Source organism: Pygocentrus nattereri, chromosome 20 (assembly GCF_015220715.1).
Source record: "Pygocentrus nattereri isolate fPygNat1 chromosome 20, fPygNat1.pri, whole genome shotgun sequence".
Lineage (NCBI taxonomy): Eukaryota > Metazoa > Chordata > Actinopteri > Characiformes > Serrasalmidae > Pygocentrus > Pygocentrus nattereri.
Genome location: NC_051230.1, coordinates 4585219 through 4613018, shown reverse-complemented (window position 1 = coordinate 4613018; position 27800 = coordinate 4585219). Strand labels below are relative to the sequence as shown.

Sequence of the window (27800 nt, the reverse complement as noted above, 5' to 3'; positions counted from 1 at the left end):
ATGATGTGCAAAGCCCCAGCCCCACATCACGATGCTCCCACCTTCATGCCTCACTGTGGGTGTTCTTTCTCCAAAGACTGTGAGCTGAATTGTTTTTTCTATCTATTTGCTGGGTTTAACATGCTGAAAAAATAAAATATATATATATAAATTACAAAAAGGGGCTGTAACGTTTGCACAGGCCACATATTATGTCTCATTTTTTTCCCCCAGCATCTTAAACTCAGCACAGGAAAAAGTAACTGTGCATTAAAATGTGCCGAAGTTTGTTCTCTGTACAGAATTCTCGATTACAGACTTCGTCATTTGTCCAGGGGCGTCCAAACTTTACATTTGAGTTAAATCCTTCTGGAACTACCACTGTATTATTCATTAGCTGAGGTGGGCAACCAAAGCCCAAAGCCAGGCAACCAGTAAACACATTAGTAAGTAAAAGCACCTTATGTAAAAACAACTTGAGTAGGTGTGAAAGGTTTCAGGCCACTTGCTGTACTGAGCGCCTTACAGAACTGCAGAACAGCTACTTGCCGTTTCCAGCAGCTATTAGCCCAGGGAACGAAGTTTGTTAGGCTCAGTTATTCTCTTTTTAGGCTAAAATAAAATGCTGAAGCAACTGACTGAAGCGTGCGACCAACAGAAGCTCAACCGTAGAACAGAATGGAATTAAAGGGGCACTCCAGCCAAAAATGTAACCGCAAGTATATCTGCTGTAAACGGGCTCACTTGCTTCCTACGAGTGTGACCTCTTTCTGCCGACCCCCTCAAGTGAAATGTTCTCCTTATACTTCTGTTATCAGATGAACTGAGATGTGTATCTGTGAGGGAAAGGTTGTGACTGTGTTGAGCTGCTGGTGAGCAACGAGGGGTGAAATACAGCCAGACATAAAACAGACGACTCCAGCTTTCTTTGTCAAACCATCCTGTACAACTAACTCGATAAAAATTGCATTCAAACGCAACAAAAACGCTTTTATAACGTTTGTTGACTTGCTGGCTCACCTACAATAATGAAAATCCAGTTTTGTTCACTTTTGCAAATACTCATTTCAGAGAGGGGACAAAAAAAGTATTCGGACACATTTGTTTTTGTCAGTTACTGTACTTCCAGTGGGGCGGCATGGTGGCATGGTGGCATGGTGGGTAGCACCATGGTGTGTCACAGTACAAAGGGCCTGGGTTCGATTCCCCGCGCCGGGTGACCAGGGTCCTCTCTGTGAGGAGTTTATGTTCTCCTTGTGTCTGCATGGGTTTCCTCCAGGTCCTTCCCCCTGCCCCCAATAGTCCAAATACATATCCAATTGGACATATAAAATTGCCCCTAGGTGTGAGTGTCTGTCTGTCTGTCTGCCCTGTGATGGACTGGCGACCTGTCCAGGGTGTATCCTGCCTTCTACCCGATGACCGCTGGGATAGGCTCCAGCTTCCCCCGCGACCCTGAGGGAGAAGCGGCTTAGAAGGTGTGTGTGTGTGTGTGTGTGTGTGTGTGTGTGTGCATTCATAAGCATAAACAAAGATAAGTTCAATAAAATGAAACTAATAGTGAAAAAAAAATGAGGCTTTATTGCTTGGGGCAAAAGCCGAAGTCAATGAACAGGCTGTCAAATCCAGAGATCCAATTACAAAGAAAGACAAAAAAAAGCCCAGGCAACCAGATCCAGAGGACAAATTCGAAAAAGAATCCAAGGCAGGTCAAAAATACAAAAGGGCGATAAAAATAACGCTCAGTAGTTTTCACAAGAATAAACAAAGAAACTAGTCTAAAAGCCTGAGGCTTTATACTAACTCTAACTGGACACATGACCAGAAGAACAGATGAACCAGATTAGTATTCGGTGGAGGGTTCAGCAGGCACATCATCTCCATGGTCACTTCAGAGCCGGAGGGAAGCGTGACACAAATGAACAACTAGTACTTTGTTGCCAAGCTGTTGTTGGCAATTACAGCTTTGAGAGATGTGTGGTAGAGCTATTAGCTTTTGGGAGCATTATGGTTCATTCCTTTTGGGAAATTGTCTTCAATTCCCAAAGGCTATGAAGATCTCTCTGATGCACTCCCAAATTTAAAATCCTGCACACAAATTTTCAGTGAGATTAAAGCTAGGAGATCGGCTGGGCTGGGCTGTGCAAGCTCCTTCACCTTCTTTTGCATCAATTTTTCAGGGTGTTTAGGGTCATTATCTTCTTGAAACTTCTTGAAATCTTGTATCTCCTGGTATAGCCCTGGTATAGTTTCCTTCAATAAGATGTAAAGCCCCATCACCGTTTGCAGAGAAGCAAGCTTTCATACTTCACTGTACACTCCTAAAAAGATGGTTCTTTGAGGGTTCTTTAATAGAAAAATCGGTTCTTGAGCACTCAGAGAGCCCTTTGCATGATTGCATGATTGCTTTGTGAAAGCGTTCTTCAGATTGATAGAGAATGTGCTGCAGATGGTTCTATGTAGCACCAAAAAGGATTCTTCTATTATTACAAGCTTGACATGATATTGACAGAAGAACCCTTTTGGGTGCTCTATAGATCTAATTTCTAAAAGGTTCTATATAGATCCATAAACAACACATTCTCCATCAATCTGAAGAACCTTTTTGCCATGCAAAGGACTTTTTTAAGAGTTCATGGTTTTATATAGAACCATTTTCTTTACTAAAGGACCCCTAAGAAACCATCTTTTTGAAAATGGTTCTATATAGCGCCAAAAAGGGTTCTGCTACTATTATGACATCGAGCTTGTAACAACAGAAGAAACCTTTTTGGTGCTATATAGAACCATTTTTAAGAGGGTTCTATATACAGTCATATGCAGCACATTCTCTATCAGTCTGAAGAACCATTTATTTTAGGTGTGTAAAGCTGAATGACGGCCAAAGAGTTCTAGGTGTGTTTTGTCTGACCAGAGCACATTGTTTTGTCCCGGTTCTGGTTCTAGTTGACCTCACTGCTCTTGCAAATTGTAGACGTGAATCTCTATGCGTCTGTTTTATCAGAGGAGTTCTATGTGGGTGAAGGAACGAGGCTGATTGAAGTGCAGTTCAGGTCTTATTGTTCTCCGTCTAAATGTCATTCCTGTTGCTTTCAGGTCGTCCTGCGGTTCTTTTTGAGTGACTGCTGGCTTCTCTTAGCTTTCATATCATTAGTCTGAGAGCATGTTGTGCCCGAGAACTTCAGGAAGCTCTATACCTTCACTAAGATTGCCTCTTGTAGCGCTACTTTTATTTTAATTATTTAAAATAAAATAGCATTAATATTTTCTATGCATTTAGTGCTTTTCATTAAGCCAAGGATGCTTTGCACTTGGGGAAAAATACCTAGAACTTTGAGAAATAAGAACAGTGTGCACTTATATATAGAGGAAGGCTTTAGAAGAGTTGTAAAGGAAGGAAGGGTAGAACAGTCATGAATAGATAGAAAGAAATAGTTCCAAAATTTTCAAGCGATTGCACCGAATGACGTGACTCACATTGGCATGATTCTTGTACGAGACCCTGCCAGAAGTCCAGCGTCAGACGATCTGAAGGTGCAAGAAGGACAGCAGGATGACTGAGGACAAGGCCATGAGCTTGGGAAAGTTAGACAGAATAGTTTGTAGTTTTTCAAGAGAAATTCCACCAATAATTTAACAATTACTCACTAATTAAAGAAGAACTCCACCGATTTTGCAACATTGCTCAATAATTCAGTGGTTTCTTGTCGCTCTGGATAGGATAAGATAAGATAAGATAAGATAAGACAAGATAAGATAAGATAAGATAAGACAAGATAAGATAAGATAAGATAAGACAAGATAAGATAAGATAAGATAAGATAAGATAAGATAAGATAAGATAAGATAAGATAAGACAAGATAAGATAAGACAAGACAAGACAAGATAAGATAAGACAAGATAAGATAAGACAAGATAAGATAAGATAAGACAAGACAAGATAAGATAAGACAAGATAAGATAAGACAAGATAAGATAAGACAAGATAAGATAAGACAAGACAAGATAAGATAAGATAAGACAAGACAAGATAAGATAAGACAAGATAAGATAAGACAAGATAAGATAAGACAAGATAAGATAAGATAAGACAAGATAAGATAAGATAAGATAAGACAAGATAAGATAAGATAAGACAAGATAAGATAAGACAAGATAAGATAAGATAAGATAAGATAAGATAAGATAAGATAAGATAAGATAAGATAAGATAAGATAAGATAAGATAAGATAAGATAAGACAAGATAAGATAAGACAAGATAAGATAAGATAACTCTGACTCTATTTTACATTTCAAGTCGGGTCTCAAAACACATCTCTTTAGATCTGCATATAACTCCTAACTCCAATCACTCTGTTTTATTAATTTTATCCATTTTTATTTTACTTTCATTCATTTTATTTTATTTTATACTTTGAGTGTTATCTCTAGGTTTTTACTCTGTTTTTTACTGTGTTTTATTGTTTTACTTGTTTATTTACTATTATTATTGTCTCATTTTATGTAAGGTGACCTTGAGTGTCAGAAAGGCACCGTCAAATAAAATGTATTATTATTATTATTATAAGATAAGATAATCCTTTATCAGTCCCACAGCGGGGAAATTCACAGCATTACAGCAGCAGCAGAGTAACAGGAGTAAGGCACTCAGTAATAGAAACGGGAAACAGTATAAACATTATCAACATTATAAATAATAAAAATTAAAGCTAAATCTCTAGACTATTTACAAGAAAATAAGGATAATAATAAAATAAATAATATTAAGATAAGATAAAGAGCGTCTGCTAAATGCTGTAAATGTAAATGGTTTAGATGTAAACAAAATCATTCAGAGTGGAATTGCTTTCCTTTCTAGAGTCAGGATCATTCACCATGTGAACCAGACGTCCGGAGCATATTACGGCTCTTAAACAGGCTCTTAACCAGGCATACGTATTTAATTCAAATTCATTAAGGTCCAGTTAGAGAGAATTTCCTCAAGCGAAGGTCCAGAACATCTATACTGTTCACTGAAGTAGCCTAGTAGGAATATCAGCATCTTATACAGTCGACAACTGAATATCAGATCAAATGAAATCCAATTCAGTCAGATTTCAGTAATATTTACTGCCAGTTTTCTCTTTTTAGATCATGGCATGTAAAACAATGTCCCTCTGACTCACTTTCTTCTCTGACTGCTGTCTCAGTCTCAGTGCTCATCGTAATCCACTGATCTGATTGGCTGAGTAGCGTCATGTGAGATTTTTGCCACACATGCGGTTGGACTCTGAGTCTCCTGGGCGCTAAAGCTACCATAAAGACGAGAAAGACTACGCCAATTTAAACAGGACACCCCGTAAAAATGAAAGAATTCTCCATAGTTTATTGGTCCAGGTCCGCATAGGACAGCGCCTATTAGTGACCTCTGCTCTAAAAGCTACGTCCTGTTAAGTTATTACACAAAAGGGTTATGAATGGATTTCTTGATACCTGATAGTTTTGTGGTAGTTTTGTTATAAAGTTTTGGCCTAAAACATATTTTAGTATAAAGTTTTACTCCAAGATTATCGCAGCTCCTCTGATAAGTAACGTTACTCACATCAGCTCTGAGTTTTGCTGACACTGTGTGATGCAATGCCGTCAACCCAAATAACATAAAAGGTGTGAGGTACATGCAGGGCGTTGTAATGAAAAAATATTACCCAAGAAAAGTATTTTTTCCAATTTACCACTATTTTTAACAGCGTGACTCATTGAGTTAACTGAGAAGAAGATTCAATATCAAGTATGTGTGTGTGTGTGTGTGTGTGTGTGTGTGTGTATGTATATATATATTTCCATTTTTTGACATAATCTGAAAATGCCTGTTGTCCTTTAAATTTTGCATAAATTTCATGATGAATGGACCAAAAGAACAAAAATTACTCGGAAAGACGTCTGGTTCCATTGACTTACATTAAAAGTAAAGTAAGTTACTATTTTTGGAGATACAAGGTTTTCTTCCGACAACAGCGAGATATATATATATATATTCCTGGGTCGCAGCAGGAGCTGGAGCCTCTCCCAGCAATCATTGGGTGAAAGGTGGAATGCACCCATGACAGGTCACCAGTCCACCACAGGGCAGACACACAGACATACACTTTCACACACCTAGGGGCAGTTTAGCACGTCCAACTGGCCTGACCGCATCATCTTTGGACAGTGGCAGGAAACCCATGCAGACACAGGGATGCAAAGTCCACACAGAGGGGACCCTGGTCGCCCTTATTAGGCACATGTTCCCTGGTCATTTTGGATAGCAGATAAAATGGTCATATGTGTACTGTAGACATAAGGACGTCTGGTTCCTACTACTATAATGGTGAACAACTTTAACTCATTTCACACCAAACCACTCTGATGGCTTTTGCTTACATCTGGACCATTGGATGATTAAAATTCTCCTTTAAGACGTAAACAAACTCATTCCAGAGTGTTTTGAAGTGAGATTGAAACCTAATAATGACCAGTTCACGGTGGTGGTGACAGGAACCAGCCGTCTGAAGAGTTTATTGCACCCCCCCCCCCCCCGCCCCCCCCGCCAGGTCAGTTATCACACTAAATGATTATGAAGACACTGCCTGATGTCTGAGACGCTGTTTTACTGTAGTTTTAAAACTACATCCATGATGGAGAGGAGCAAAACAAATCTTTTTTACAGGTTTGGCACTATTTTCCCACGTTCACTATTACATACAGTGCTGTGCAAAAGAGACCACCCTTCATTTATGTAATTTCCACTCAAGACAGCTGTTAAGAACAGGCTGTTCGTGTCCAGTGTAGAAAAACATCTGAAAACATTCTGAACAAAAAAATTACGCAGAAGCCTCCAGCAAACACACGATATTTTCAGCATACAGCGAGTCCACTTTACTTTTATTACAGCTTCCGTTCTTTTCAGAAGACACTGGGTTCACTGGAGGTTCTGGATGGTAAATAAAATAGCTATGTCTGTGTTGTAGTCATGGCGATGCCTGGTTCCCATCACCAACACTGTGAAGACGTCTGAACCATTTCACACCAAACCCCTCTGAATCTCTCTGTTTACATGAATTCCGCAGGAACGCTGAACCGGTTGAACTCCTTTCTTTAACAGGGAGAGGTTTATAGAGAAGGTCGCACTTATCAGTGCATCACTACTGTTCCACAGACGGAGGGACAGGGGCGGGGGGTGGCTGGGTGGTGTAATATTGCAGAGACGAAAAAATGCAGTCCTGATCGGTGACTCATGGTCAATACAGGGCTCAGATAAGTGATGGATCAATATTAATATCTGACCAAACAGAGATTCATCAACACCTACAGTGAAGCTGGAGAAGCCCTCTAATGAAGCTGACGTAGACCTTGAATTTTGATCTCACTCTATAACGTGTGACGGTTGGTGGAACAGGAACTGAAACATTTCAGTGTGATTTTATTAAAAAACAAAATCTCCAGAATAATTACCTTACAGGAGAGAAGAGGACTACATACATATACACACACCTCCTAAGCCACTTATCCTTATGGGCTGCAGCGGGAACTGGAGCCTATCCCAGCGGTCATTGAGTGGAAGGCAGGATGCACCCTGGACAGGTCACCAGTCCATCACAGGACAGAGAGACAAACATACACATTCACACACCTAGGGGCAGTTTAGCATGTCCAACTGGCCTGACCACATCATCATGGGCTGGAGGTCAGGGAACCAGCCTTATGACCGGAAGGTCACCGGTTCGATCCCCAGAGCCGACAGTAATGACTGAGGTGTCCTTGAGCAAGACACCTAACCCCCAAATGCTCCCCGGGCGCTGCGGATTGGGCTGCCCACCGCTCCGGGCAAGTGTGCTCACTGCCCCCTAGTGTGTGTGTGTGTGCTCACTAGAGTGTATGTGGTGTTTCACTTCACGGATGGGTTAAATGAGGAGGTGGAATTTCCCCATTGTGGGACTAATAAGGGTCACTTAATCTTAATCTTTGGACAGTGGCAGGAAACCCATGCAGATAGAGGGAGAACATGCAGAGAGGACCCTGGTCGTCTGGCCAGGGAGTTGAACCCAGGCTTTTCTTGCTGTGAGGCAATAATGCTTCCCGCGGCACCACTGTGTGTGTGTGTGTGTGTGTGTGTGTGTGTGTGTGTGTGTGTGTGTGTGTTGCATTGCTGTTGTCAGAACAAAACCTCGTATCTCCATTTGTCGTTTTCCAGTTTTTGACAGAATTTGAAAAGACCCATTGCCCTTTATGTTTTGTGTAAGTTTCATGATGAACGGACCGAATAAAATGACCCCAAATTACTTGGTAAAAATTCTGGTTCCATTGACTTGCATTGAAAGTAGAGTAGGTTTTTTCCTTCTCCTGTAAACTTACCATTTTGGCAATACAAGGTTTTGTTCCGACAACAGCGATATAAATATATATATATATGTGCATAAACGTAAGACACATGTAAGTTCGGTGGTCATTTCGGATAGCAGATAAAATGGTCATATGCCAATGGAACCAGACTTTGGCATTTTGGGCCGCTGCTTTTGCTCCATTCGTCGTGAAGGATAACAGGCATTTTCAAATGATGTCAAAAACTGAAAAAGATTTTCATCCGACAGCAGCGAAAGAGTTCTTTAAGTTTCCGTGGTTCTATATAAAACCACTTTATTTACTAAAGAACCCTTGAAGAACCATCAGTTACAAACTGTAGTCCATCTGTTCCTTCAAGTAAGTTCTTAAGGCACTAATAGACCACTGCAGTCGTGTCGTCATTTTGTAGTCATCGCCATGCATCAGACCCGGAGTTCCTAATACGGGCATAACGAGGACTCCCATTTCAATGCCCAATCCCATTTCACCCCTCGCCCCTACCGCTCAGCCCTAAGCCCTCTGTTCACGTTTAGGGGTCAGGGGTCCCAATACTTGTTGAGACAGAGGCGTGGGGCGAAGTGTTAGGGCTACATGACCCTCCAAACTGAGGTTTTTTTTTTCAGAGGCTCTAAACGGAGTGATATGAGAAAAGAAAAAAAAAAAGGCAAGATGGAGAACAAGAGACCACCCACATATATGAGAATTTTCTCTGTTAAAAATTCACGATAATCATTATACTGTCTTTGCTGATAGCATGGTAATGTCTCAGTAGCTAGTTGGCTAACTTTCCTGTTCCACCTTAAATAGCAAGGGTGTAAAATTCAGGTCTGGAAAGTAAAAAATCCTCCCCAGGATTTTGTTCCAACTGCCTGGACAGCTCTGCTGGTAGTGTGATCTAACTAGAGAGGCCAGCCTGTTGGAGCAAAATCCTGGGAAGGATTTTTACTTTCCGGACCCGAATTTTACACCCGTGTTAAGTAGCCCAGCAGTTCTGACGCCCGAAGAGCCAGAATGTATCTGCTGCTCCAGTTAAGGTGGAACGGGAACATTCGAACAAGAATCTTGAGAATATCCGACTTCAGCTTCATATCACTGAAGAATTAGGGGGGGGGGCTGATAAATAATTGCCCCCCTCTTTGAAGGCGTCTGATCCCTAAATGTAACTAAAGCCCAGCAGTGAGGAGCTGAACTTTCCCCTCCTCTGCTGTCCCTGCAGACGGGCAGGGTCGCCTACAGAGCGGCGCTAGTAGCTGTTAATGAAGTGATGCTCTTTTATTAGAGGGTCTCATATCAGAGAGAAGATCTCAACCACTGCCCTGTAGCTCAGTTACTCAGACACTCGAAAACAAGGAGTAGGGGGTAAAAGCTGAAATGGGACTGGGCCAAAGGTTCTGCTAATGAAACTGGAAGCGCGGCATCAGACGCTGGTCTGAGGCCACCTAGCGGTGTGAATGAAAACCGCCGGTCTCAGTGCTAATTGACTGACGCTCAGAAGCCCCGCAGCCAATCAGAGGGGAGGAGCCTGACCGGCAGGTGCCCGTGCGCTTTAATTGAACTAGCCTTGGTCAAACAGGAGGAGCCCACGCGGAGCTGCGCGCGCTGCTGCGTTTAATGGGCTCTCTCTGTGACCGGACTCTCTGAAGGCCAGGAGGTTCTGCTGAACGATGACCGGCCGAAACTTCAGAGCCGTGCTGATGCAGGTGCCCGAGCGCGAGCTCATGGAGGACATACTGCTGCGCGAAAGCGACGAGCCGTTACTTCCGGTGCACGTGAACATCGGCAAGTTCATGCGCACGGGGAGCGGCCGCTACGTGGACACGGAAGACCGAGTGGACGCGGCGAAGAGGAGGCAGATGGCCAACGCCAAGGAGCGGCTGAGGGTGAGCGCGGCTCTCTGGCCACTCTCTGGTGTTTCGTTTGCTGTGAGAATGATTGAAAACACGCGTTTTAGGGCGTGAGTTCGGGTGACGTCACGCACCGGGGGCGCTGGTGGGAGCGGACACTTTGGAAAACGTTAGTCTCCGTCTGAACTGGTCACTGCGGGGGTGACCAGGCCGTCCAGTTAAACCTGATGTACTGGAAAACGTCCACTGGAGCGCGTGGGCTGTGAAAGTGCCTCATGATCAAATCATCAGCCTGACTTAAACAAAATAGTGCATAGTAAGGATGTGTGTGTGTGTGTGTGTGTGTGTGTGTAATCTGGAAATCGGGGGGGGGGGACTCTGGTTCCATTGACTTACATGAAAACTAATGTATGTTTTTTCCTTCTCCTGTAAAGTTACCATTTTGGAGATACGAGGTTTTGTCCCAAGAACCGTGATACATACACACACTATACTGCCAAAAGTATTCGCTCGTCTGGCTTCACACGCATATAAACTTTAGTGAGATCCCATTCTTAATCCATAGGGTTTAATATGATGTCGGCCCACCCTTTGTAGCTCTAACAGCTTCAGCTCATCTGGGAAGGTTTTCCACAAGGGTTAGGAGTGTTTATGGGAATTTTTGACCGTTCTGCCAGAAGCGCATTTGTGAGGTCAGACACTGATGTTGGACGAGAAGGCCTGGCTCACAGTTTCCGCTCTAATTCATCCCCAAACTGTTCCCACAAAGTTGGGAGCATGAAATTGTCCAAAATCTCTTGGTGCTGAAGCTTTAAGAGATCCTTTCACTGGAACTAAGGGGCCGAGCCCAACTCCTGAAAAACAACCCCACACCATGATCCCCCCTCCACCAAACTTTACACCCGGCACAATGCAGTCAGACAAGTACCGTCTCCTGGCAACTGCCAAACCCAGACTCGTCCATCGGATTCCCAGATGGAGAAGCGTGATTGGTCACTCCAGAGAACACGTCTCCACTGCTCTAGAGTCCAGTGGTGGCGCTTTACACCACTGCATTCCACGCTTTGCATTGCGCTTGGTGATGTAAGGCTTGAATGCAGCTGCTCGGCCATGGAAACCCATTCCATGAAGCTCTCTACGCTGTTCTGGAGTTGATCTGAAGGCCACATGAAGTTTGGAGGTCTGTAGTGATTGACTCTGCAGAAAGAGATACATGTTGCTGTACGCTCACAATTTACTGCTGAAAGCCAAAAATCTCTGCCGCTCTTTGTGTTATTTTATTAAAGTAATGTTTCCAGAGCAGATCACTGAAGAGACGCCATCTGTTTATAGTTTAGAGCCCAGATTTGGGGAAAAACGGGTCGACTTTCAGTAGAAAAACAAAGTTCAGCTTCTTTTCTTATAAGGGTTTAAAATGACGTCACCGTCTATTAGACTGGAGAGAAGAGCTACAGCCTCACACGACGCCCAGCTTCTGAATGGAGCTCATGGAATATGAATGTTATGGAGAACATGACCAAGTGCGCTTTGGAACCACTAGTGGGAGGTACAGTAAGGTACAACCCCCCCCCACGTCATGTACTCCCTGGCCATTGTCTTCTTTCCATCTCCAATCTCCCTTTTCTAGCTAACGTGATGGAAAGAGTTGTGGCCTCTCAGCTTCATGATTTTCTCAGCAGAAATAATCTGTATGAGCCTTTTCGATCAGGCTTCCTCAACCTGCACAGTGCTGAGACTGCTCCATTTAGAGTTGCTGATGATCTTTTAATATCTACGGATGCTGGTTTTCTTAATATCCTCATTCTCCTTGATCTCACTGTAGCCTTTGACGCTGTAAATCATGACATGCCTATTTCCAGACTTTCATCCATAGGCATTTCAGGCTTGGCTTTTGCTTAGGTTTGACTCTATCACAAGCCCGTAGCCAGCATTGTGATGGGGGGGATCTTTTTCCCCCAAAAGTGGACTTCATTTGGCTCTCTACTCCAATGCCCCCTAAATACACGAGCACACTTCAAACCTTTTAATTTAGATATATTTTATTCATTATAAGTTTGTTGTGAGTCTGTTGTTGCTGTCCTTATTTGTTCGTCTGTTGCTCCCCACTGTTAACATAAATTTGATATAAATGTAAGTGTTACTCAAACTTCCTACATCTGTGATGTGACTTCATTGTCTGTCTCTGTTGCTCACCTCAGTTGTCTGTTGCTTTGTTCCATTGTCTCTGTTGCTGCCCTCCATTGTCTGTCTCTGATGTTGCTGTCCTTTATTTCCTGTCTCTCTACTGTTGACATAAGAATTACTTCATGAGGTACACTATCGGTATGGTCATTAAAACTTAAACATGAATTAATAATGATATAAATTGAAGTGTTCCGTCTTATTCAGAGCTTCCTACAACTGTGCTGGGACTTCATTGTCTCTCTCTGTTGCTCACCTAGGTCTGTTGTTGCTCTCCCTCCTCTGTATCTCTGTTGCTGTCTGTCTCTGTTGCTTTTCTTCATTGTCTGTCTGCTTTTCCTCTCCTTTAGGGTCATTTTACAGGAAATCGGACACTTTGGAACTCAACCCACACAGATTTTCATCAAACTGTGCCTTTTTAGTGGCAATGTAGAACCCCAGAACTGCATTTGCATGAATCTGGCACTAATATTTCAGAGGTTGTTCATGACATTGCAGGCTATGTGTGGAAAAGATACTGACCATTTTAAAATAGTTTTTTTTTTTTATATTCAGATTTTTGTATTTTAATATCTCATAATTTATACTCGGATAACTGTTGAGTTCAATGTTGTTTGTGTACTCTGTAGAGCCAGAAAAGAGCTTTCAAACAGCATCAAAACCATCTGTTTGTAATTTAAATTGACATAATCAAGGTTGAATGTGTAGTGCCCTACCCTCTTACTTAAAACATTCTTAGTCCATTTCTCCCTTTATATTAGTGGCAGATTCATGCAAATGCAGTTCTGGGGTTCTACCTTGCCACTAAAAAGGCACACAAAGTTTGATTAAAATCCGTGTGTCTGGATTCACATGAAATGACCCACCATTGTCTGTCTGGCACTGTTAACGCAGGGGAGTTGTAAAGAAATAGAAGCCCTGCACTCAGCAGCAGCAGCTTACCGATTTTGGGCCTTTTTTTGAACAAGTCACCAATATTTTGGGACAATGTTGCCGCCGATTTCTTCCGTTTTCGCTCCTTGTCGAACGAACCCTTCGATCCCCCCTGGCTACGGGCCTGCTATCTTACTAACAGGCAACAGTTTATCTCTATAGGTTCACACAAGTCATTCACTGATCCTATTGCTCAGGGAGTGCCCCAAGGTTCTGTCTTTGGACCCATTGTTTTTACATTATACATCTCCCTACTAAGTCAGATCATTCAAACTCATGGCCTGATGTTATGCAGATGATATCCAGATCTAAATGAGTACTGCAAAGAGTTGAAAGGGTTCTTGAGAGTGTGCTGTAGATGGTTCTATGTAGAACCTTTTTGAAAATTTCTTTCACCAAGCGCACTGCACACATCACTCCCCTCCTCCATCAGCTTCACTGGTTACCAGTGTCCTCCCTTATCAAGTATAAGCTTCTCCTTCCAGCCCTCAAAGCTCTTCATGGTCTCATGCCTTTATGCCTTAGTGAGCTCCTTTATCCACTGTACCTCTCGATCCCTCCAAGGGGCAGGGGGTTCTTTACATTGTGCTGTACACGGTTCTGTATAGAACCTTTTTGAAAATAGTACTATATCGGGTTCTTCTGTTACTACGTCAAGGTTATAACTATATAAGAACCCGCTTGGGTGCTGCATAGAACTTCTTTCATAAAGTTCTATCTAGAATCATCTATATCCCATTCTTCATCAATCTGAAGAACGCTTTGTTTTTTTTAAGGTGTGTGTGTGTGTGTGTGTGTGTGTGTGTGTGTGTGTGTGTGTGTGTGTGTGTGTGTGTGTGTGTGTGGGTGGGCGAAGGCCTACACCGTCTTTCTGAAATGTGTGGCTCGACTTTGGATCAATGTGCTGTTCTCTGGCGCCATCATCAGGTCAAGAGCTTGAACAGCATGTTCTCCTATCTGAGGCGGATAGTGCCGGTGATGCCGCGTGACCGCAAGCCCAGTAAAGTGGACATGCTGAGGGCTGCGACTGAGTACATCCGCCTGCTCTCCTCCGTGCTCAGCGACACGTCAGGAAAAGTAAGTGGAGGTAGAAGAAGTTTAATTTTGAAAAAATGTGCCTAATTAAATGGCTAAGATGCGGATAAAGACGTTGAGAGTGGTCTGGTTTGGTTTGAAATGCTCTGTTCAAGAGTAAAAGTAAGTAAGTAATTGTTCACTGTGGTGGTGATGGGAACCAGACGTCTGAAGAGTTTATGCTTCTGAAAGCTTACGTCACATTTAGATGAGCTTTAGGCTGAAAATGTTGTCTTTTTGCTTCAGTTTTTGTTTTCAAACATACGTCATTTATGGCTTATTAAAACAAAATCTTATCAGAGATCTCTTTAGTTTCATCACTATTTTACCATCACCAACATATGAAAAACCTGGACACGTGTAGGTTCACTGGTGGTTCTGGATGGTAAATAAAATGGCTATATTTGTGTTGTAGTCATGGTGACGCCTGGTTCCTATCACCACCACTGTGAAGACATCGGAGTCTCTACAATCAACCATTTCACAGCAAACCCCTCTGAATGACCCTGTTTATGTATCAGTGATTGAAACGTGCAGATATACATAAACACTTTGTGCTGAACTCATTAATGAGAGCGTATAGGACGTAAAATAATTTGCCAGGGCGTTTTATGTCTGCATTATCAGATTTTAGTCATTTCTTCTTTTTAGAAATGTTTTTTTTATTTGCACATTATCATCTTATGTCCCTTCTTGTGTAATTTTACCTCTTTATTAATTTGTTCTCCTATATGCATATATACTAATCAGACATAGTTATGACCACCTCCTTGTTTCTATGCTCACTGTCCAGTTTATCAGCTCCACTTACTGTATAGCTGCACTCTGTAGTTCTACAGTTACAGACTGTAGTCCATCTGTTTCTCTGATACTCTGTTACCCTGTTCTTCAGTGCTCAGGACCCCCATGGACCCTCACAGAGGGTGGTGGATCATTCTCAGCACTGCACTAGCATTGACGTGGTGGTGTGTGTGGTGCTGGTATGAGTGGATCAGACACAGCAGTGCTGCTGGAGTTTTTAAACACCTCAGCGTCCTGTGACCACTGATGAAGGACTAGAGGATGACCAACACAAACTGTGCAGCAGCAGATGAGCTGTCGTCTCTGACTTTACATCTACAAGGTGGACCGACAAGGTAGGAGTGTCTAATAGAGTGGACAGTGGGTGGACACCGTGTTTAAAAACTCCAGCAGCACTGCTGTGTCTGATCCACTCATACCAGCACCACGCTAACACACCACCACCACGTCAGTGTTACAGCAGTGCTGACAATGATCCACCACCCTCTGTGATGGTCCATGGGGGTCCTGACCACTGAAGAACAGGGTAACAGAGTATCAGAGAAACAGATGGACTACAGTCTGTAACTGTAGAACTACAGAGTGCAGCTATACAGTAAGTGGAGCTGATGAAGTGGACAGTGTAGAAACAAGGAGGTGGTCAGGATGTTACACCTGATTGGTGTCTATCTCCATTATTTAGTGTCTGTATTAGATGCTGGTTAATGACCGTGTGACCTCAGTGTGGAACTGGAACAGTGCTGTTGATGTTCTTGGCAGAGTAATGCAGAAGCAAGTGAGCTGGTTGAGAACATGAGCAGCTATTCGCTCTGTGAGGACAGATGTGGTGACCTCTGCAGTATGGATGAGGTGAGACTCTCCTCTCTTCTGTTCAGCGTCTCTCTCTCTCTCTCTCTCTCTCTCTCTCTCTCTCTCTCTCTCTCTCTCTCTCTCTCTCTCTCTCATCTCCTAATTCTTTTTCCTTTTTGTTTGTTCTCTTTGTCTCAAACTATTTTTCTTCTTCTTTTGTACATCTCGCACCTCCTTCCCTTCTTTCTCTGTCCCTCACACATCTTTTCTTTCTCTTTATCCCCCGAAGGTGCTGGACTCTGTCTGTGGCCCGTCTCTATCTGAGGGAGTGCCTTTGACCGCGTCTACGGTCAGTACCGCGGCAGTAGATGAAGCTGAGCTGGGCGGCATGTCGGTGCAGTGTGTCGTCCCGGTCTACATCGTTCAGGTCGGCTCTGATCACACCTTGGTAAGGACGCTGCGTTCTCTGTCTTCCATAGAAAACTCCTAAATCTGAAAACGGTGAGCAGATCAGACGTGAAAAGATGCAAATACGAGAGGTCACTGAACTGAAACTGAACTGGACATTTTGGACATTATTGGTGCTCTGGAAGTGGCATTTCCACTATAAATAAATAAACGCTCACCTGCTATGAGGTGGTCTGCACACAGAACAGGCAACATCTTTATAAACACGTTTAGTGGGTGAGGTTTGATGAGGTTTATCTGTTGGGACAGATGGTATCGGGTAAAACGACCTTTAACATAATCAAGAAATCAAATATTCTTTGAGATTGTAAGATTAATTTAAGATTATTTAACTTATTTCTTTTACTTAACTAGTTTTATCAAGTAAAATTCTCACTATTTTGGCAGAATGTGACTGAAACCGGTAAAATGCCACTGTACTGAGAATTTTACTTAATAAATGACGTAAAACAAATATTTAGCCATCATACGCGGTCACAAGAGCACAACCATCTCAGATAGGGAAATATCGAATATTTCACTTGACAAGATAGATACCATTTTTGTGCAGTGTGAACGTCGCTGTTTCTGCAGGGCCAGTTATGCGGTTTTAGGTGTTGAGATTCTAATGTCTAAAATTCAGTCTGTCGACAATTAAGATCCTTTGGTGACCCTAGCCATTAGTTATGGTGACCCGTCCCCACAAATACTGCGAATGTAGTGCTTGTCCAATTGCTCAAACCCCCTTCGCATGCAGCTTATGATCAAATAGCATTCATAGGGTGATTGCTGTCCCCCACAACTTCTCCCAGCTCATTTCTGGGGACCCCAAGCTGCTCCCAGGCCAACTTGGGGATATAATTCCTCCAGTGGGTCCTAGGAAGACCTCTGGGTTCCAGTAGGCCGTGCCTGGTAAACCCATGCCGGCAGGTGTCCAGGGGGCATCCAGAACTGGCTCCTCTCCATGTGGAGGAGTAGCGTCTCTACTCCGAGCTCCTCCCAGCTCCTCACCCTGTCAGGCAGTGTGTAGCCCGCCCCCTGCCAAGAAAGCTCATTCATGAAGCTTGTATTAGTGATCTCATTCTTTCGGTCATCACCCAAAGCTCGTGACCAGGTGAGGGTTGGGATGTAGACTTATGGCTCGCCTCCCTCTTCACCACTACAGTCCGGTACGGTGACCGCATTACTGCTGACGCCTGTCCCAGCCTGCGGCCGATCTCACGATCCCTCTTCCCATCACTTGAGCTCCTCCACCTGGGGCAGGTCCTCTCTCCTTACCTGGAGTGGCCATGCCATAATTTCAGCATCATAAAATATATTTTGTAGGTTCCTTCAAATCAGAAATTGGCCTAAAAATGATCAGGCCCAAACAGTTTACCACGATGATGACATCGTATTAGGGCTGCGGGAAGAACTCGATTCTTAGATGCATCGCGGTGGGCAGCCCTATCCGCGGTGCCTGGGGAGCAATTGCGGGTTAGGTGTCTTGCTCAAGGAGCTGGGGATCGAACCGGCGACCTTCGGGTCACAGGGCCAGTTCCCTAACCCCCACCACTGCCCCCAACCAATCAATGTTAGATCAGGAGTCACAACCCAAATGTTAAGAAGAGACATTTTGTCCTTTCAACAAAAATCAAACCACCTTGGGAACCACAGCATTTAATGCCCAGTATGTCTCAGTGTGTGGATGTCCTAGTATAGACTAAAAATATGAACGAAAACGCAGACTCACTTTGCTCTGCTTGAAGCTTTAACTCGGCTATAGCCACTTTCTTCCCGTCTCTGCCAGGACACTTTTCCTCAGAACTAGAACAGTTTCTTGTAAAATGTCTCTCAGCGTTCCAAGTTTCCCATTCCACCTTAAATTCTGACTGAGGTGCCGAATGTAGCTGCTGTGAATGTGCAGCCAGGTGAGCCATGAACTCAGGATGTGAGTGTCTGTTGCCTTCCATCCCCTTTGAGTCTTCCAGAAACATTTCCATTGTGACTGGCTTTGCAGTGTTTCTGTTTTTGCAGCGTGTTTGAGTTTTTAATTGTACTTTATAAAGCGGTTAGTTCCGGCCACGCAAGCTGATCGGTTGAAAAGCGCTCAAACATTTTTCACACACCCCGTATCACTCCGCTGAGACGCTGTTGCTAAGCAACGACTCTGACAGCTGTAGGAGGCGCTCGAGCCATTTGAACGTTTTCACTTCTTACTTTGCCACAAACAGAAAACGGACACTGTTAAGATCACATTTGACAGCCGATTTGGTCCGACTCTGAAGACGAGACGACACTAAATTCCCAAACTGTCGTCACCACTGAGCAGCTTTTCACTCGGCAGCTGTGACAGAAGAACCTAAACAACCTGGAATCAGCCAGAAATGAACCCAACACCATTCACCAAACTAAACGGGCTGTAAGAAGCTTCACAGACCGGCTGGAACAAAACAACATTAATACTGATCTGGAAACACTGACCAAACTGAGCTGAACCTGATATTGGCTGAGTTTTATGGCTCAGTCTGATTTGGTCCGACTCTGAAGATCAGGTGACACGTTTGGCGAATAGTATTGGGTTCATTTCTGGCTGATTCCAGGTTGTTAGGTTCTAGAGCAGTGGAGACGTGTTCTCTGGAGTGACCAATCATGCTTCTCCGTCTGGAAATCCGAAGGGCGAATGTGGGTTTGGCAGTTGCCAGGAGACGATACTTGTCTGACTGTGTCGAGTGTAAAGTTTGGTGGAGGGGGGATTATGGTGTGGGGTTGCTTCGGCCCCTTAGTTCCAGTGATAGGAACTCTTAAAGCTTCAGCACCAAGAGACTTTGGACAATTTCCTGCTCCCAACTTTGTGGGCACAGTTTGGGGACGGCCCCTTCCTGTTCCAACATGACTGAGCCCCAGTGCACAAAGCAGGTCCATAAAGACGTGGATGAGCCAGTTTGGTGTTGAAGAACTCGACTGGCCTGCACAGAGTCCTGACCTCAACCCCACAGAACACCTTTGGGATGAATTAGAGTGGAGACTGTGAGCCAGGCCTTCTCGTCCAACATCAGTGTCTGACCTCACAAATGTGCTTCTGGAAGAACGGTCAAAAATTCCCATAAACACACTCCTAACCCTTGTGGAAAGCCTTCCCAGAAGAGCTGAAGCTGTTATAGCTGCAAAGGGTGAGCCGACATCATATTAAACCCTATGGATTAAGAATGGGATGTCACTCAAGTTCATATGCGTGTGAAGCCAGACGAGCGAATACTTTTGTTAGTTTTTGATTATTGATATAATCTATAAATATTTGAGTGCAATCATACATTGGCTGATATTTCATGAGAAAATAACATCGTCTTTCTGTTGCAGGTCTATCAGGCGAGTTGATGTGACTGCTGTTCCTGTTGCCACCGCTCTGAGTGAATCCTTCCCTTGTATTACAGTATGAATTTGATTCTGAATGGAGAAGCAAATAGACGTTTATTTTTGTATATAAGTTTATTTTGGATATAAATGGTTGGTGAAATTTTCACACCAGCAGGCTCCGTTTGTTTGTTTGTGTTTAACTATGTTGTAAATGCGCCTTATATTTTGTTCAGCACTGTCTAATAAACACCCCCCAGCATTGCATCCAGTCTCTGATCACTGAATTGGAAAAGGTAGGTCATTAATCGAGATCAAACTCCACGTCTCTGCTACACGATAAAACTTCTTAATTTAATGTACATTAAACATAAATGACCACTTATCACTAATTTTCCTTCTGACCAAAGCAGAAGAGCTCAGTAACGCTGAGATTAATATCCGATCACATTGATTTATCAGTCTACTCAGGCTTTAGCAGAGCTCAGTAACGCTGAGATTAATAACTGATCACATTGATTTATCAGTCTACTCAGACTTTAGCAGAGCTCAGTAACACTGAGATTAATAACTGATCACATTGATTTATCAGTCTACTCAGACTTTAGCAGAGCTCAGTAACACTGAGATTAATAACCGATCACATTGATTTATCAGTCTACTCAGACTTTAGCAGAGCTCAGTAACGCTGAGATTAATAACCGATCACATTGATTTATCAGTCTACTCAGACCTTAGCAGAGCTCAGTAACACTGAGATTAATAACTGATCACATTAATTTATCAGTCTACTCAGGCTTTAGCAGAGCTCAGTAACACTGAGATTAATAACCGATCACATTGATTTATCAGTCTACTCAGGCTTTAGCAGAGCTCAGTAACACTGAGATTAATAACTGATCACCACATTGATTTATCAGTCTACTCAGACTTTAGCAGAGCTCAGTAACGCTGAGATTAATAACCGATCACATTGATTTATCAGTCTACTCAGACTTTAGCAGAGCTCAGTAACGCTGAGATTAATAACTGATCACATTGATTTATCAGTCTACTCAGGCTTTAGCAGAGCTCAGTAACACTGAGATTAATAACTGATCACATTGATTTATCAGTCTACTCAGGCTTTAGCAGAGCTCAGTAACACTGAGATTAATAACTGATCACATTGATTTATCAGTCTACTCAGGCTTTAGCAGAGCTCAGTAACACTGAGATTAATAACTGATCACATTGATTTATCAGTCTACTCAGGCTTTAGCAGAGCTCAGTAACACTGAGATTAATAACCGATCACATTGATTTATCAGTCTACTCAGGCTTTAGCAGAGCTCAGTAACACTGAGATTAATAACCGATCACATTGATTTATCAGTCTACTCAGACTTTAGCAGAGCTCAGTAACACTGAGATTAATAACTGATCACATTGATTTATCAGTCTACTCAGACTTTAGCAGAGCTCAGTAACACTGAGATTAATAACTGATCACATTGATTTATCAGTCTACTCAGACTTTAGCAGAGCTCAGTAACAATGAGATTAATAACTGATCACATTGATTTATCAGTCTACTCAGGCTTTAGCAGAGCTCAGTAACGCTGAGATTAATAACTGATCACATTGATTTATCAGTCTACTCAGACTTTAGCAGAGCTCAGTAACGCTGAGATTAATAACCGATCACATTGATTTATCAGTCTACTCAGGCTTTAGCAGAGCTCAGTAACACTGAGATTAATAACTGATCACATTGATTTATCAGTCTACTCAGACTTTAGCAGAGCTCAGTACCACTGAGATTAATAACTGATCACATTGATTTATCAGTCTACTCAGGCTTTAGCAGAGCTCAGTAACGCTGAGATTAATAACTGATCATCACATTGATTTATCAGTCTACTCAGGCTTTAGCAGAGCTCAGTAACACTGAGATTAATAACCGATCACATTGATTTATCAGTCTACTCAGACTTTAGCAGAGCTCAGTAACGCTGAGATTAATATCCGATCACAGTGATTTATCAGTCTACTCAGGCTTTAGCAGAGCTCAGTAACACTGAGATTAATAACTGATCACATTGATTTATCAGTCTACTCAGACTTTAGCAGAGCTCAGTAACGCTGAGATTAATAACTGATCACATTGATTTATCAGTCTACTCAGGCTTTAGCAGAGCTCAGTAACGCTGAGATTAATAACCGATCACATTGATTTATCAGTCTACTCAGGCTTTAGCAGAGCTCAGTAACACTGAGATTAATAACCGATCACATTGATTTATCAGTCTACTCAGGCTTTAGCAGAGCTCAGTAACGCTGAGATTAATAACCCGATCACATTGATTTATCAGTCTACTCAGGCTTTAGCAGAGCTCAGTAACACTGAGATTAATAACTGATCACATTGATTTATCAGTCTACTCAGGCTTTAGCAGAGCTCAGTAACGCTGAGATTAATAACTGATCACATTGATTTATCAGTCTACTCAGACTTTAGCAGAGCTCAGTAACGCTGAGATTAATATCCGATCACATTGATTTATCAGTCTACTCAGGCTTTAGCAGAGCTCAGTAACACTGAGATTAATAACCGATCACATTGATTTATCAGTCTACTCAGGCTTTAGCAGAGCTCAGTAACACTGAGATTAATAACCGATCACATTGATTTATCAGTCTACTCAGGCTTTAGCAGAGCTCAGTAACGCTGAGATTAATAACTGATCACATTAATTTATCAGTCTACTCAGGCTTTAGCAGAGCTCAGTAACGCTGAGATTAATATCCGATCACATTTGCTCCTAAACTGTGAGAAGTTCTGCCTTTACAAAGTATAACTTGGACTGAACACGTATTCTAAGCACTTGTGTGTCACCACATCCCAACCCTGACTACGTAAAACCCCATGAGTCATTTTCGCCTGCATTAGTTTGCGCTCTCCCCTATTCGTTACTCTCCTTGCAGTGCCGCTGATCACCACCAGATGGCGTTATGATGTTTTGGTGCAGCTGTAATGAAGGAGCCTCGGCGGAGCTATAAATCTAGTCTTCAGCAGTCAGATCTAAAAGATTAGGCCATTCAAACACCACATCGAGGGTCCGCCCGTGTGTTTTAGGCCGGGGAGAGAGGATAAGCGCGCACAGTCGAGCAGACACCCAGTGATGCTGAGGCAGGCGTGGCAGTGGGCTGGTCCAGGCTGCAGAGGGGGATGCTCTCCACACCAGAGCCTTTAAATCACCACAGGGGGCTTTATACTAGAGAAACGCTAGCGAGACATTATTTAGACCCGTGCTGGAGGCAGGAAGACGGACTGTGCATCATTCCCAGTTGCTTTTTTTCCCATTTATATCACTGCAAACAGCTGTTTCTTGCACATAGGCTGAGAAGGAGACTGCAGGCGTGACGTGCATACAAAGGACAAGCCGGAGAGGATGGTGTAAGGTAAGCATTTACAGTAGGCCAAGCTGAGCATGGGCTGTTTCCCCTCCTGTACTAGAATAAATCCCTTTATTATCACGAGATCCTGCTTTGGGTCTCCTTCTAATGACCATCGTGGGTGGTGAGCTGCTGTCCTTTCATTCTAACACGGATTCAAAGGCTCTAATTTAAAATAAATAAGGATTTGCAAGTGTATGGGAAGCCTATGCATGTGCTGTAGCCAAAAAAGGTGGTTCCATTTAGCACCATGAGCTCTATCTAGAACCATTTGCACGCTTGAGTTGTTCTATAGTGTGGTGAAATGGTTCTGTATAGCACCAAAGAGCCTTCTGCTTATGTTGTGATGTCAGGCTTGTAACCCTTTCTGGTGCTGTGGAGGTCCATTTCCAAAAAAGGGGGTTCTATATGGAACCATATGCAGCACATTTTACATCAGTGTTCACCGTGCAAAGACCGTTTAAGCATGTAAACGGTTCTATTAGAACTCGTGGTTGGACGCAGAACCATCACTTTTACTAAAGAGCCCCCTGAAGAACCCTTTTTAAGGGCGTAGAGGGTTGTGGTCGACGGCTAGCTGCCCATAGTTCTCTATTTACCAGCCCTGCCTTACGAAGCTGAAGTTGGGTTCTCGCTCGAATTCCTCCGTTCCACCTTAAATGGTGCAGCTGCTGCGTTCTGACGCCTGAGGCGCCTGAATGGGGCTGCTGCAACATTTAAGGTGGAACGGGAATTCGAACAAGAAGCTGGCGAACTGGGAGACAACTTCAGCCTCGCCCAGGCTTTGCGTTCATTCACCGTTCCTGGATAGTTGGTTGACCATTAAAATGACCGAATTTGTCCGTATTTGCGCAAAAATAGCTATATTTTGTTGTGGTGTTGTGGTCTTCTTTTGGCGGGGGAGACCCGAGACACCTAACCTAGCGTAGCCAGACAAACGGTATGCTTACGTTCAGCTCATATTTCATCCAAAATCGGACTAAACGCCCCATAAACTGATATTAATCCCAGTTTTTGAGAGAAAATGTGGTGAAAATAAATAAACAGCAGACGGAGAACCGTCGCCATCAGCGACCGTTCGGCCAATCAGGCCCGCGCTCCGTGTTGCTAGGCAGCCACGAGCGCGCGGGATTTTGGCAAGTGGGGAAGCTCGAATCCTTTCTGCGAACCGATTCTTCCCGTCTGTCCGATTCAATGTACCGAATCTCATGCAATAATAATAATAATAATAATAATAATAATTAATAACCCCCCGTTTGGAACGGTCCACAATAAAATACAACAGCGTTAATGAAACAGTTAATAGAAGTGATGTTGGGATGAGTTGGAATGATAAAGAGCTGATCAACCAACATCCCCACTGGCTGAATGCAATCAAAATCCTCACAGCAGTGTTCCTCTAACCGGTGTAAACCTTCTCGGATGAGCAGAGGCTGTTACTAAAGCAACATATATGCTGGATGAAGATGTGTGTAGACTTTTGGACATGTGGTGTGTTTTATGTTATGATTTTAATCAGTGAAAAATATTATTCAGTTTATTTGAAGTCGTCAGCCAATGTGAACGCAAAAGCTTGTAAAAAAGAAAGAAAGAAAAATAATTTTAAAAAGTAAATGTCACACAATGTTTGATTCAGCTTGTGAATCGGTTTCGACTGAATCATTGAAAAGAATCGGTTCGACTCGTTCGCGATTCACTGTGGCGACGCTGATGCTGGCGTGTGTGAGGAGCAACGAGGCGCCATGTTTCGTTTTAGTTTCAGTTTTTCTTTGTTTTTGTTTTTTTTTTGTCTGTTTTGTCTGCTGGCCTTTTTGTTCCCTTTTTCTTCTATTTTGGGATGAAAGTCTTGTTTTTGGTGCTGTTTCTCAGAGGACTGGGTGGTGTAGTTTCGTTTTTACCCCACCCACCTCTCTCTCTCTCTTTCTCTCTCTCTCTCTCTCTCTCTCTCTCTCTCTCTCTCTCTCTCTCTCTCTCACTGTCACTGTCACTGTCTCTCTCTCTCACTGTCTGTCTCTCTCTCTCTTTCTCTCTCTCTCACAGTCTGTCTCTCTCTGTCTCTCTCTCTCTCTCTCTCACTGTCTGTCTCTCTCTCTCTCTCTCTCTCTCTCTCACTGTCACTGTCACTGTCTCTCTCTCTCTCTCTCTCTCTCACTGTCACTGTCTCTCTCTCTCTCTCTCTCTCACTGTCACTGTCTCTCTCTCTCTCTCTCTCTCACTGTCACTGTCTCTCTCTCTCTCTCTCTCTCTCTCACTGTCACTGTCTCTCTCTCTGTCTCTCTCTCTCTCTCTCTCTCTCTGTCTCTCTCACTGTCACTGTCTGTCTCTTTGTCTCTCTCTCTGTCTCTCTCTCACTGTCACTGTCTGTCTCTCTCTCTCTCACTGTCTGTCTCTCTCTCTCTCTCTCTCTCTCTCTCTCACTGTGTCTCTCACTGTCACTGTCTCTCTCTCTATCTCTCTTTCACTGTCTGTCTCTCTCTCACTGTCTGCCTCTCACTGTCACTGTCTGTCTCTCTCTCTATCTCTCTCTCTCTCACTGTCTGTCACTGTCTCTCTCTCTCTCTCACTGTCTGTCTCTCTCTCTATCTCTCTCTCTCTCACTGTCTGTCTCTGTCTCTCTCTCTCTCTCTCTCACTGTCTGTCTCTCTTTCTCACTGTCTCTCTCTGTCTCTCACTTTCACTGTCTCTCTCTCTTTCTCACTGTCTCTCTCTCTCTTTCTCACTGTCTCTCTCTCTCTCACTGTCTGTCTCTCTCTCTCTCACTGTCTGTCTCTCTCTCTCTCTGTCTCTCTCACTGTCTGTCTCTCTCTCTCTGTCTCTCTCACTGTCACTGTCTGTCTCTCTCTCTCTCTCTCACTGTCTGTCTCTCTCTCTGTCTCTCTCACTGTCACTGTCTGTCTCTCTCTCTCACTGTCACTGTCTGTCTCTCTCTCTCACTGTCTCTCTCTCTGTCTCTCTCTCTCTGTCTCTCTCTCACTGTCACTGTCTCTCTCTGTCTCTCTCTCTTTCTCACTGTCTCTCTCTCACTGTCACTGTCTCTCTCTCTCTCTCTCTCTCTCTCTCTGTCTCTCTCACTGTCACTGTCTCTCTCTCTCTCTCTCTCTCTCTCTCTCTCTCTCTCTCAGTTGGAGGGGTATTAATGATTTCCTCAGGGAGTGCAGGGTGGGACTGAGCGAGGCTTTCCCTCAGTGAGTGAGAGAGAGAGTTGACTTGTTATTTAAAGCGAAAACTGTTCTCTTCTTTCTCTGCTGATCAATAACAATATTATTAAAGACGCGACTTTCCAATAATTATGAAAATAGATATTGAGGATGCACTGATGCACTGATGCACTGGGCAGATGACAATATTTTCCATGTACATACACTATATTTCCAAAAGTTTTCACTCAGTGAATTCAGGTGTTCCAGTCACTTCCATGGCCACAGGTGTATAAAGCCGAGCCCCTAGGCCTGCAGACTGCTTCTACAGACATTAGTGAAAGAATGGGTCGCTCTCAGGAGCTCAGTGAATTCCAGCGTGGTACCGTGATCGGACGCCACCTGTGCAGCAAGTCCAGTCGTGAAATTTCCTCACTACTAAATATTCCACAGTCAACTGTCAGTGGGATTATAACAGAGTGGAAGTGATTGGGAACGACAGCAACTCAGCCACGAAGTGGTCGGCCACGTAAAATGACAGAGTGGGGTCAGCGGATGCTGAGGGGCATAGAGCGCAGAGGTCACCAACTTTCTGCAGAGTCAATCACTACAGACCTCCAAGCTTCATGTGGCCTTCAGATCAGCTCCAGAACAGCGTAGAGAGCTTCATGGAATGGGTTTCCATGGCCGAGCAGCTGCATCCAAGCCTTACATCACCAAGCGCAATGCAAAGCGTGGAATGCAGTGGTGTAAAGCGCCGCCACTGGACTCTAGAGCAGTGGAGACGAGTTCTCTGGAGTGACCAATCACGCTTCTCCGTCTGGAAATCCGATGGACAAGTCTGGGTTTGGCGGTTGCCAGGAGACGGTACTTGTCTGACTGCATTGTGAGTGTAAAGTTTGGTGGAGGGGGGATCATGGTGTGGGGTTGTATTTCAGGAGTTTTGCTCAGCCCCTTAGTTCCAGTGAAAGGAACTCTTAAAGCTTCAGCACCAAGAGATTTTGGACAATTTCATGCTCCCAACTTTGTGGGAACAGTTTGGGGACGGCCCCTTCCTGTTCCAACCTGACTGCGCACCAGTGCACAAAGCAGGTCCATAAAGACGTGGATGAGCCAGTTTGGTGTGGAAGAACTTGACTGGCCTGCACAGAGTCCTGACCTCAACCCCACAGAACACCTTTGGGATGAATCAGAGTGTAGACTGTGAGCCAGGCCTTCTCGACCAACATCAGTGTCTGACCTCACAAATGCACTTCTGGAAGAACGGTCAAAAATTCCCATAAACACTCCTAACCCTTGTGGAAAGCCTTCCCAGAAGAGCTGAAGCTGTTATAGCTGCAAAGGTTGGGCCGACATCATATTAAACCCTATGGATAAAGAATGGGATGTCACTCAAGTTCATATGTGTGTGAAGCCAGACGAGCGAATACTTTTGGCAGTATAGTGTGTACATTGATGGTGATGCTGATGCACACATTTATAC

General features: G+C 43.6%; 2 protein-coding genes across 2 annotated transcripts in view; both read left to right on the top strand.

The window, feature by feature from the left end:
* The first annotated feature begins 9886 nt into the window (after positions 1-9886).
* On the top strand, positions 9887-20009 carry figla (folliculogenesis specific bHLH transcription factor). The gene is made up of 5 exons (XM_017682888.2): positions 9887-10220; positions 14226-14375; positions 15933-16022; positions 16252-16410; positions 19749-20009. The coding sequence occupies exons 1-5, from the start codon at positions 10005-10007 to the stop codon at positions 19764-19766; spliced, it is 633 nt and encodes a 210-aa protein (XP_017538377.1). The 5' UTR covers positions 9887-10004; the 3' UTR covers positions 19767-20009.
* Positions 20010-22732: 2723 nt separating this feature from the next.
* The window catches only part of add2 (adducin 2 (beta)), a 55457-nt gene continuing 50389 nt past the window's right edge, over positions 22733-27800 (top strand). Inside the window, exon 1 of the mRNA XM_017682891.2 lies at positions 22733-23186. The gene's annotated coding sequence lies outside the window, so the exon portion shown is untranslated. The remainder of the gene's footprint in view (positions 23187-27800) is intronic.